The 13,167-nt window shown below is 38.0% G+C and overlaps 1 protein-coding gene across 3 annotated transcripts in view; it reads left to right on the forward strand.

Moving 5' to 3' along the window:
• The window catches only part of LAMA2 (laminin subunit alpha 2), a 614,868-nt gene that overhangs the window by 585,595 nt on the left and 16,106 nt on the right, over positions 1 to 13,167 (forward strand). For all 3 annotated transcript variants that reach the window (XM_047859508.1, XM_047859510.1, XM_047859509.1), the window contains 3 exons: positions 5,742 to 5,854; positions 6,189 to 6,378; positions 8,337 to 8,492. In XM_047859508.1, coding sequence (XP_047715464.1) covers positions 5,742 to 5,854; positions 6,189 to 6,378; positions 8,337 to 8,492 — 459 coding nt within the window. The remainder of the gene's footprint in view (positions 1 to 5,741; positions 5,855 to 6,188; positions 6,379 to 8,336; positions 8,493 to 13,167) is intronic.

Consider the following 13,167-nt stretch of genomic DNA (forward strand, 5'->3'; position numbering starts at 1 on the left):
TCTTTCAATTGAAACAACATAAAATGATGATGACATACTTATGACATTGTGTTAAGTGGGGAAAACAGGATATAAAGCCATATATACTGCATAATCACATCTATATCGAAAGATAGAAAAACTCATTAAAAAAAACCCTTGCAAGAAATATATCAGATGCTAACAGCAGATGTATTATGGACTAGAGATGATTTTCATCATTTAAACAAACTATTCTTACCTGTGTTTTGTTTTCATAACTCTTTTTAAAAGATAAATTGAAAGCATTGGTTTTCAACGTTGATTCCTGTTCAGTATCCCGTTAGATAGCTGATTTCTCGTCTGGGAAAGAGGGATGTGGTGAGTGGGTCTCCCTAAACCCTCCACTTTGGGGGTCACTGAAGAAGCAAACTGGCCCTTACTCCAGTGATCGGGAACTGGCCACGTCTCCCTTCCCCGCCATAGCCCACCCACTTTTACGCAGTGGACTCTGGTGGGTTACTTGTCCTTTCTGAATGTAAGCTGACCCATTGAAAAATAAGAAGGATAATATCTACCTGCATGGATCCCGAGACAATAAATTATACAATGTATGCAAAGCACCTAGCACAATGCCTGGCTCATAGTAACACTCCATTGTTCTTCTCTGGGAAGAGTTATCCTTTCACACTTTTAGGCAGAGAGCAAGTGCCAGGAAACAAAGTGGGGCGAGTGTTCCATGTTTCAACAATTATAGACTCCAGTAGAAGTTCTCTTATATCTCAAGTCTCACCTCATTTTCCACTTTCACCATCTTCTTTCCTTTTTTTAATCAGGATTTAGATTGTAAGAACGTGTTTAACAATTATGGCTTGAAACTTAAATCCTGACGTAGGAACTGTCCCCTATTTGTTCTAGCAGAGCCAACGGGAACCATCCCCTATCTTCAGTCCCCTTTTCTTTTTCTTCTTTACACTATCTCACCCCTCCCCACCAACACCTCACATCATGAGGATGACGTTCACTATACTCCAGGGAAGTTTCAGAGTATCCTAAGAAAGCCCTACCCTGTGAAATGGATTATGTCATTCCCATCAGTAACACATGCTAGAACATCATACATAGATCAGGGAGCATTACATGTGTATTATCCCATTTGATAGTGTGGGAACCCATCTTCCCTTTGTGCTTCTCTCTCATTCTTTGGCTCATTTAGAGCTGGATAAAACATTTCTACATATTATATTTGTGGAGATTTCTCATGGAAGATGGTGGAGGGTGGGGTTAGATAAGACAGTAGACTTCTATTACCACCTACAGATATATATGGTATTTATACCAAGTCTTTATACCAAACCTGTGTGGATTTGTATACAATGACTGGCTGTATTTTTTCCTTGAAGCTTATTGGAATGTGGAACTTGAAGTTTGAAATGTGAACACTGAGAAGAGTGGTATAAATAGCCGTGAAGAGTCCTGTGTTGTTAAGGGCTCTTGGGGTGTTGGGGGAAAGAAGCAGGCAGAGAAGGAAAGAATAGACCAAAAGAAAACTATTTATCAAGCAGCTTTAATACTACAACTTTAAAAGCTAAGTACAGTCTATGCCAAATGATGAATCAGTTGGATACTGGTATGTCTTTAAAGGGAAAACACACATTATCCGTACTACAAGAAATCTCTATTCGGATGTTAGTGTATAAATATTACTGCAAATGCCCAATACTTTACCAAAATATTTCATGTGCTGGGTAGTAACATAATTCACTTTCTCAAACAGCTTGAGTAAGGATTTTATATTTCAGAACATTAAAGTCAGTGCCGTTAAAAAGTATCTTCCACTTAGTATTCATCCATAAAAAAAAGCATCACAAAGAAACATCCAACTTCTCAGATGTGATTCTAGCCCACATTTGTTAGAGGGATTACTGACTCATGAAGGGAGAAAATGATGTAGTTTTTATGATCATTCATCATTTGATGCTTTCAAGAACAAAGATGCCAGTTTTGATAAATGCAATTTAAATCTCTGCTCTGCACCAATCTAAAGTCGAGGAATCCTTGCCTACCAATCACATGCTACCCTGAATGCAATAACTCATTTCCAAATGTCAGCCAACAAACAGCAGTTGGAAATGACCACTGATTTATTCTGACCTGAAATGGAGTAACTGTGAGGTGAAAAAGTTTTCGCTGTTACTAATCTGCTGCATTGTCCATTGGCCGATGCCCGGCTTTAAGAAACATGGCTTCCTTCAGAATCCTCTCCAACTATGCCACTGCCCTAATCAGCAGGTATGCCACATTTAGACTCCTCACTTAAGTCTTGTCTGCCCACAACTTGTCACCTGCCAAGCAGACACCAGCAAGCAGGCTGCATCCTCCAGATCACATTTTTTCCCCATATGCACATGCAGTACTTTAAAGAGTTCCCACAAGGTGGCAGGATTGTAACATGTTAAGATTGATGAGCCTGTGATTTTTTTTTATTATTATTATTGTTGCTTTAATAGATTTCAAAGATAAGTGTTTCCAAAATAATACAGGTAAAGTATCACATCCATAAAGATGATGCCCTCCCTGAAACTCACATTAGCTTGGAGAAGGAAGATTTATCTTGCAACCATCATTCTTTAAATTTCCTTAGAATTGCCTCCATAGAGGACCCTTTCTCTTACCTGTTCTCCTTAGCTTAGATTGCTGTGGGAAGCAGGTTGAAAAATAGGAGCATCTTACTCTTGTGCAAACCACGGGGCACTCTTTGTTCCATCTCACATATTGCCTTTAAGATGTTAGAATTAGGGGTGCCTGGGTGGCTCAGTCGGTTAAGCCTCTCCCTTAGGCTCAGGTTATGATCTCACAGTTCATAAATTCAAGTCCCGCATGGGAGTCTCTGCTGTCAGCTCAGAGCCTGGTTCAGATCCTCTGCCCCTCCCCTCTCTGCTCTTCCCCTGCTTACGCGCATGCTCATTCTTTCTTTCTCTCTCTCTCTCTCTCTCAAAAATAAATAAAACGTTTAAAAATAATAATAATGTTATAAAGGAACAAAAAGACGTTTGAGCAGCCAGAGGAACTGCTCAACCCTCCGAGGGGCATCAGGGAGTAGGGGAGGGAGAGTAGCCACAGGCAAACCACTAGGGTCTGCCCCCTCCTGTACGTGCACGTCCCACGTTGGGCCTGGTTTCAGACTCACCCTGGGGAAAGTGAAGCACAGCAGACAAGACCCAGTCCTATTTGTCTTTAACCAAGTGAGATTATAGAGGTCTACACTTGCACCAAAAACATTCCCAGAGTACAGGCTGGAAAATTGTCTTCCAAATGTACATACGTGTAAAAACTTTCCTATACTACATTTCTCAGTCCTCTCCTAACTGCCATTTTATAAAGGAACGTGACACAAGTTTTAGTAAAGAAGTATTCATAGTGTCCATCCTATTGCAAACTGATGATAGAAAACATCGATTTGAGTGTCCCCAACATACAGTGAACTTAGCATATGGTTTTCTACTTGGAGATTATGTAGTAGAGTGACCCGTTATCACTGTCTTCTAGAACATTGGCCAGTCTGAGGAATCTGCCTGTTGCAAAAGTCAAGCCAGAGCCCCTCTGGCTTCACTCTTCCTAAATGTCCAGCGGATGTAACATGTAATGCTTCTTAAAAGAACTCTTACAAAGTCCCTATCCTTTTTGAGTCAAAGGTTTTCCTAAAATAATGTAAGCATGGTCGTTTGCACCTAGAAAATCTGATAGCATGTGAGAGAAAACTGGTCAGCTTAGGACCAGTGTTGGAAAGATCTGTCCAGTTTACCAGCAAGCACACTTATTGTGGTGTTTGGGCCTCAATGCCCAAAATATATAAAGACAAAAGCTCTCTGTGACCTGTAGCTGCTACCAATGAACACCTAACCTTTAGAATTGCCACTTTGGTCATTTAAAAAATTATATTATTAAAGTTATGTTATGTTGACATTTATATGTATAGCAACTAGACGAGTGACCACAATGATTAAGAATAACATAGAAATAACCTGCTGGTGATTTTCTTTACAGCCACACTCATTGTTCCCTATTTCCTCAGCATCCATTAACCTTTTCAGCTTCTCAGTTTTCAGAGCTGAGGAGTTAGAGATGTTTTAGCCAGATTTTGCCCCTAATGGACTCACAGCAGGTAGGATTCGCTTAAGAGATTTCAGGGGAGGACTGCAGACTACTAACGTTTGTGGCATGGGGCCTCTGTGTAGGAAATCTCGCGAGAGGTTAATAAATGATCCCAATTCTATTAATAGCATCATTGCAGGCAGGGACATTAAGCTACCAGAGCCTTTCCATTTGGGCTCTTTTTACAGGCAGTGTAACCAGAAAGGGGCCACATGTTGATTCCAAGAGAGGCCATTCAGCTGTGTGAATAAATAGCATTTTCCTGTTCTACCCACTGGGTTTTTGCATATCTGTGTGAATTTCTGCCACAGTCTGCTCTTTGTAACTGACCATCTCCTGGGAAGCAAGAAGGGAAATACTTCTATGAAGACCAATTTTATAGCATTTCAAACACTTAAAGCCTTTTACCTGCTGCGGCGGAGTGCTCCGTTTGAGGAAGCTCAAGAGAAAAGAGAGCAAGGCTTTTCCTCATCAAGTAAAAATGTCCTGTGCGCTGATGAGTCATCTCATCTTCTATTTGAGAAGAACATTCTGCATCAAAAGCCTGCCTTGGGCTGTTTGAGAACCTCTGCTGAGTCAGCATTCACTGGGGCAGTGGCCCATCCAGAGCTATTAAGTGCAGATCTTAAAAACAGATGTGTTGTTTGAGAGCATGCAGGCTATTTTCCCATGTACTGTGTGTTCTAAAGGACCTCTTAAGCAGCCTGTACTTCAAGCTATTTTGTGCAAATAGAGAACAGAGAAAGGAATTATGACTCAAGTAATTTGAGGAGCCTTGATTATCTATTGAGCTACGGGTTACACTGGCCAAATACGGTCCACTCAGCCAGGACTGGCTGTATAGTTTCCAGCGCCCAGAGCAAAATGAGAATGCAGGGCCCCTTTTTCAAAAAGTATTAAGAATTTCAAGATGGTGACAGCAGAGCATTAAACCGAGTAAGCCCGCCCTGCACGGAGCTCTCCCTCGTAAGAACTGTAAGAAGTGGGTCTTTGCACAGTGACAGTTGAAATGGTATATGGTGGGATACATTAAAAAATGTACTGGGTTGCCTAGCAACTGGCTCAGGGCCTGAATGGCCTGACTTGCAAGTTTAGATACACCATCTTGAAAGTCCAAATTCATGGAAACCTTCCAGTAGACTGATAATTTTCAAGAAAAAGTAATACAGTGGGAGATAGAAAATGGGGAGGGCAAGAAGGAACACATTTTTCTCCTCTTATAACTTGGTGGCTAGCTTGTCATTTTCCCTGTCCAATCTTCAAAGAATATAACTCTTCATAAGTGAGGTAAAAGTGAAAAGGAAATTCCAGTTTTCTCAGAAACATAAACAATTTTTTTTCCTTGGAGGGTAATGAAAACATGAATTGATCAATAAATATTTTTGAGCACATTGATTTGGTGATTCAAGGGTGCGGGACAAGAAAACAGATTCCCATTCACTGAACATTTCATAGTAACTGCCTACCATGTAGTAGAAAACAGACATTAGTAAATTTTCTTCTTAAGGAACCTCAGTAAGATTACACAGGAATATTAAGCTAAAATAGAAGAAACAAGTAGGTAGTAGGATCAAATTTTGCAAAAACAGAGTCCATAATCTCTTCTTTCTCTCCTGGGTATTTTACAGGGTCCTTGTGCTGCAGAAGCAGAACCAGCTCTTTTGATAGGGAGCAAGCAGTTTGGGCTTTCGAAAAACAGTCACATTGCGATTGCCTTCGATGACACCAAAGTTAAAAACCGGTATGTATTATTCTGAGATACTGAGAAAGAGCTGACAAATGGAAATACTGAGTATCTGCCCTGATTCAAGTGTAATCAACTACATTTATTCATTAATGAGGTGAGTGTTTTAAATTCACTGAGTACGATAGAGAATAGAATGATACTTGCCTGCGCCTGAGGAGCTCAGTTTAGGAAATCAGCAGACCTGGAAAGTCCTCATTTCAGAGGACTTGGTTTTACTGTCCTGTGTGAAAATCACCACCCCCCCCCCGCCCCCCCGCCGTGAGCAGAGGCAACTTTAGCTTAGAATAAGAACGCTTTTACTTTTGTTTTATTTTGCGTGCTTTCACAGCCTCACAATCGAGTTTGAAGTGCGAACGGAAGCTGAATCAGGCCTGCTTTTTTACATGGCTCGGATCAATCATGCTGATTTTGCTACCGTTCAGTTGAGAAATGGATTGCCCTACTTCAGTTATGACTTGGGAAGTGGTGACACCAACACCATGATCCCCACCAAGATCAACGATGGTCAGTGGCACAAGGTAATAGTCCATGAGATGTTGGCAGTGGCCTACGAGGGGAATACTAAGTGGCAGCCGTTGGCATTCCCCTGGTGCAGGTGCTGTTTTGCCAGGGCATATGCCGACTCTGGTGCTACTGGAATGTGGCTGAGGCTAAAAATAAAGCACGTGCCACATACAACTGGGAAATGTCATCAGACCTGGGTAGGTGTGTATTTGATCACTTACATGCTTCATCATGGTAGCACAGGACTCCATTATTGCTATACAGCTGTGGTTCCCAAACATCTGTCTGAACACCAGGGCCAATAGTTGAAGACAGTTTCACTACTGTAAGTGAGAAATGTAGGACAATGGAGTATGTTTACCTCCAAGCTCTATGTATTCAATTTAGAGGAATAATAAATATTCTGAGATTATATTTTCATGTTTTAAGGTGCTAACATGGCCTCTCTTTTATGAGATAATATTTGACAAACTTAAAAGGTGGTAAACTAAAATGAGCCCTAATACCACCCCTCCTCATCACACCCCATACTGTGAAAACCAAGAGTTTGGGAATCTGCTGTATCATGTTTAAAGGGCCTGAGGGCCACATTTCCACCGACAGTCATTTGGAACAACTTTTAAAACATTGGCCTTACACCCAGAAACTGGCACTATTATGGGCACAGAAGGCTCATTTGCCAGCTTACTGTCCTCTTTGGCAAGACTACAAATAGATAATATACTGCCTTATTAAAATGAAAACTCAGAATTTGTTTCTGCACCTGTGATCGCCTATTCAGTAAAGCTTCCCTAGGTAGACCAATAAAATGCTTAATTTTTAGAGTTTGATATTATTAGGTGTTGGATTTTATATATTAACACACTTTGGCTTGTCATAAACATATATATATATATAGAGAGAGAGAGAGAGAGATGACAAGCCAAAGAACCTGAGACAAATATAATAAAAATGCAAGGTCTGTCAATTCGTTATCTTGGAAATAAGAAATGGAATTTTCATATTTGCTTGGGAGCTTATGACTAGCAAATACTGAGCTTCATGAAGGAACTCTCATTAAGGTTAATTCTCCTCTCTGGCTAATAGAATAAACATTACACTTAAAAAACTGGCATATTGTTGGTCCACAGTGCATCTGGGATTAAGAAAGTTTCAATACTATAAGCAGCCAAATTAAGGAGGGATTTTATTTTTGAAGATTTTTTTAAATTGTTTCCCAAACCAAGATAAGTGTAAAAGTGAGGTTTTGATTATTCTAATCCTAACATAGATTCATTTTAAACCATCATTGTGCTCCAGCATTCGACAGGGTCACCCACTCCGTTTCCTGAACTCAGACTCAAATTTTTTTGTGTCCAAGCCAATCTTGACACTCCTTATTTCCCTCTGTCCCCAACAGATAATTCACCCCCCTGCTGTAATTTCAGCATCAGGTAGCTTTCCATCTTCCTCCTGCCTTTGAACTAATCAGCTGCTGTGGAAACTGCCTTGCAGCCTTGATGTGCTGCCCTTCCTTCAATTCTGCACAAAAAGTGCCTATTAGGCAGAGGGATGTAGCATATCTGAAATTGTGTTGGGGAGACCAGGCTCAGCTCAAACTAATGCATGTTTAAAACTGGACATGAATTTTGCAGCCCACTTAATTCATGATGGGGCTCTTAATCTGCAAGGTTCCTGACAACATGCGTACCTCTTGATACATGTGCTCACTTGGCAATCTATAGAAAAGTCTTTAATCTAAAACTCATCTAGGAAGATTTTGGAGTCTTGGAGACGGTAGTAATGGAAAAGAGGGAGTTTGAGATATTGTGTAAAATGAGTTCAGTTTCACTCATGGGCTTAGCACATATTAGGCACTCAGTAAGTTATTTTGCTTTTTCCTAAGGAATAGCCAGAAAGTTCTTACATCTTACACTCTGCACATTTGAAATGTATCCTTGATTGGCTTTAATGACTCCTCTTCTTTTTGTAGATTAGGATTATGCGAATTAAGCAAGAAGGAATTATTTATGTAGATGATGCTTCCAACAGAACCATCAGTCCCAAGAAAGCTGATATCCTAGATGTTGTGGGGATGCTGTATGTTGGCGGACTGCCCATCAACTATACCACCCGAAGAATTGGTCCAGTAAGGGTTTAATTATTTTTTTGTGTCTTAAATAACTGCCTGGGTCATGTACATATGTTGAATTATTAGGTCATATTGACCTATGACCACTTGTAAGTGAACAGGAAATCATCTTTTCTGAGAAGTGACAGAAGACTTTCTAGACTGATTTGACTATGAGGGATAATGCCACAAAACAGCACATGGACCCTAGAGCCAGACTCTCCCCGTTTGGGTACCTACTTAACTAGTGTGGTCTGGAGCACATTACTTAATGTTTCTTTGACAAAGTTCCCTCTTTTGTAAACAGGATAATAATACCAAAGAAACAAGGTTATTGAAAAAATTAAATGAGGTAATATATTTAAAGTCCTTGGAAGAGTACTAAGCATATAGAAAGCACTGGAAAACAAGGAAGATAATATTGACGACATTGTTTCAGGACTAGAGATTTTGCAAATATGGAGAGATTGCAATATTTACAGTATAGTTGTCCAGTACTGAACTACAGTATATAGAGTACAGTATAGGATTCCAAATTTAAAGTCCTCACAATTTTATAAGTCAGTAATCACAAAATAATTTTTTGCCAGACCATGTGTCCTCGTTTCCTTCGGAAAGCACTATTATAAGAACTATAGGGGATCCATGTTTTTAGAGAATGTATCACAAAGAAATGTGTTACATTTCTATACTCAAATTAGAACACATGACAACGCAGAGCTATTCTTCATCAAACACAACTGTTCATCATCATTGTTTAATTCTCAGCCTTTGGTTCCTCTTGTGGGTGATCAGTATTACGTTCCTTTCATAGCTATCAGATATGATACCTAAACCTATCACAATGAGAGTCTCTGGAAAATGACAAGAGTGATTAACTTGTGTCCCTAAAACCAGATGAAATATAAGGGAGCAGAGTATGATTGAATTATGTGTACAGTCCCTAAATTCTAAACACATCATGCAAACTTTCAAGTGTATGTACATTTTCTTGGGAACGAGTCCAAAGCTTCCATTAGATTTTCATAAGGAAGAAACGCTAAGCCAAACTTAATTATCTTTTCAAATAGAACTTAAAATTAGATTATGATGGAATGTATATAGAGATAGTAAGGTTAATAAACTATTAAACTAATAAACTATTAATAGAAACATGAAATAAAAACATAAGGGACTAATTAAGTTATTTTTTTAATTATACAGTTGACACAATGTCACATTAGTTTCAAGTATACATAGTAATTCGTCAGGTTTATACATTATGTTGTGCTCACTGCAAGTGTAGCTACACCCGTCACTATACAATGCTATTACAATACTACGGACTGTATTCCCTATGCTATAGCTTTTATTCGCATGACTTACTCATTCCATACCTGGATGTCTATACCTTCCACTCCCCTTCACCCATTTTGCCCATCCCCCCACCTCTACCCCTCTGGTAACCATCAACTTGTTCTCTGTAATTATGAGTCTGTTTCTGGTTTTTGTTTGTTCATTCATTTATTTTTGGTTTTGTTGTGTTGTGTGTGTGTGTGTGTGTGTGTGTGCGTGCGTGTGTGTGCGTGTGTGTGTTTTAGATTCTACATATAAGTGAAATCATATAGTATTTGTCTTCTCTACCTTACTTCATTTGGCATAACACCCTCTATGTCCATCCATGTTGTTACAAATGGCAAGATCTCACTATTTTATGGCTCAGTAATATTCCATTGCATATAAATACCGTGTTCTTTACCCATTTGTCCATTTGGATACTTACTTTGCTTCCTTATCTTGGCAGTTGTAAATCATTCTGCATTAAACATAGAGAAACATGTATCTCTTCAAATTAGTGTTTTCATTTTCTTTGGGTAAATACCCAGTAGTGGAATTATTGAATCATATGGTAGTTCTATTTTTAATTTTTTTGAGGAACCTCCATACTGTTTTCCACAGTGGCTGTATCAGTTTTCATTCCCCTTGCTCACAGTAGTGTATAAAGTTTCCTTTTTCTTCATATTCTCACAGAAACTTGTTATTTCTTGTCTTTTTGATTCTAGCCTTTCTGAGAATGTAAGAAGATATCTCATTGTGGTTTTGATTTATATTGCCCTAATGATTAATGATGTTCAGCGTCGTTTCATGTGTCTGTTAGCCATCTGTATGTCTTCTTTGGAAGATGTCTATTCATATACTCTGCCCATTTTTTAGTTGGGTTATTTTTGGTGTTGAGTTGTATAAGTTCTTTATACATTTTGGATGTAAACCCTTCATTGGATATGTCATTTGCAAATATCTTCTCCCATTCAGTAGGTTGCCTTGTTTTCTTGATAGTTTCCTTTGCTGTGCAGAAACTTTTTATGTTGTCCCAATAGTTTATTTTTGCTTTTGTTTCCCTGCTTGAGGAGACATGTCTAGAACAATGTTAAGGCCAGGGTCAAAGGAATTACTGCTGATGCTTTCTTCTAGGAGTTTTATGGTTTCACGTATCACAATTAGGTCTTTTATATATATATATATATAGATATAGATATATATATATATATATATATATATATATTTATTTGAGAGAAAGAGGCAGAGAGAGGGGGCAGAAAGAATCCAAGGCAGGCTCCACACTGTCAGCGCAGAGCTGGATGTGGTGCTCGAACTCATGACCTGAACCAAAATCAAGAGTCGGACACAACCAACTGAGCCATGCAGGCGCCCCCCACATTTAGGTCTTTAATCCATTTTGAGTTTATTTTCATGTATGGTGGTAAGAAAGTGGTCCAGTGTCATTCTTTTACATGTAGTTGTCCAGCTTTCCCAGCACCACATGTTAAAAAAACAGTCTTTTCCGCATTGTATATTCTTACCTTGTTTGTTGTAGATTAAATGACCATATAAGTGTGGGTTTATTTCTGGGATCTCTATTTTTTCCATTGATCTGTGTGTCTGTGTTTGAGCTAGTGTCATAATTTTGATTATTAAGGCTTTATAGTATCCTTGAAATTTAGAATTGTGTTACCTCCAGCTTCTTCCTTCTTAAGAACGCTTTGGCTATTTCAGTAAATTTTAGTATTATTTGTCCTAGTTTTGTGAAAAATGCTTTTGGTATTTTGACAGGGATTGCATTGAATCTGTAGATTGCTTTAATGATATTTATGTAACAATATTAATTGTTCAAATACATGAACATGGAATATCTTTCCATTTATGTCATCTTCAATGTCTTTCATCGGATTATTACAGTTTTCTGAGTATAGGTCTTTCACCTCCTTGGTTAAGTTTATTTCTAGGGATTTTATTCTTTTCAGTACAATTGTAAATGGAATTGTTTTCTAAATTTCCCTTTCTGCTACTTTGTTATTAGTATATAGAAATTCTATCAAGTACTGGGTATTAATTTTGTATCCTGCAATTTTACTGAATTCATTCTTTCTTCTAATAGTTTGTTGGTGGAGTCTTTAAGGTTTTTCTATGTATTATCATGTTATTTGCAAATAGTGACCGTTTAACTTCTTCCTTACCAATTTGGACACCTTTTATTTCTTGCTCGATTGCTGCAGCTAGGATTTTCAGTACTATGTTGAATAAAAGTATCAAGAATAGACTTCCTCATCTTGTTCTGGATCTTAGAGGAAAGCTCTCAGTTTTTCACCTTCTGTATAATGTTAGCTCTGGCTTTTTCACATATTGCCTTTACTATGTTGAGGTATGTTCCCTCTAAACCCACCTTGTTGAATGGTTTTATCAACAGATGTTGAGCTTTGTCGAATGTTTTTTCTGCATCTATTGAGATGATTTTTGTATTTTTGCTCTCCATTGTGTTCAATGCGATGTATCTTGTTGATTTTTGAATATTGAACTATTTTGCATCCCCAGAATAAGTCCTACTTGATCACATTTTTAATATATTGTGGAATGTGGTTTGTTAATATTTTGTTAAGGATTTTTGCATTTATATTCATCAGACATATTGGCCTATAGTTTTCTTATTTTGTGGCATCTCTGTCCAGTTTAGGTATCATAGTAATGCTGGCCTCATAGAATGTATTTGAAAGCTTTCCTTCCTCTTCTACTTTTTAGACTAGTTTAAAGGAAATAAGTATTAACTCTTCTTTAAATGTTTGGTAGAATTTGACTATGAAGCTACCTGGTTTAAGACTTTAGTTTGTTGGTGGTTTTTTGATTGCCCATTCAATTTTGTTACTAGCAATTTATGTGTCCAGACTTTCTATTTCTTCTTGATTCAGTTTTGGAAGATTGTAGGTTTCTAGGAATGAATCATTTCTCTAGATTGTGCAATTTGTTGGCATATAATTTTTCATAGTAGTCTCTCATAATCCTTTGTATTTCTGTGGTGGTGGTGATTATCTTCCATCTTTGATTTTATTTATTTGGGTCTTTTTTTCCCCTGATGAATCCGGCTAAAGGTTTATCAATTTTGTTTATCTTTCAAGAAACCAGTTCTTGGTTTCATTGATCTTTTCTATTGTTTTGTCTTTCATTTATTTCTGCTCTGATCTTTATTATTTCCTTCTTTCTACTCACATTTGGTTTTGTCTGTTCTTTTCTAGTTCCTTTATGTGTAAAGTTATTGAGATTGTTCTTGTTTCTTGAGGTAGGCCTGTAAGTTAATATAAATTTCCCTTTTAGAACTGATTTCACCTTGTCTGTTTTCATTTTCATTTGTTCCCATGTATTTTTTTTTATTTCTTCAATGACT

Source organism: Prionailurus viverrinus, chromosome B2 (genome assembly GCF_022837055.1).
Source record: "Prionailurus viverrinus isolate Anna chromosome B2, UM_Priviv_1.0, whole genome shotgun sequence".
NCBI lineage: Eukaryota > Metazoa > Chordata > Mammalia > Carnivora > Felidae > Prionailurus > Prionailurus viverrinus.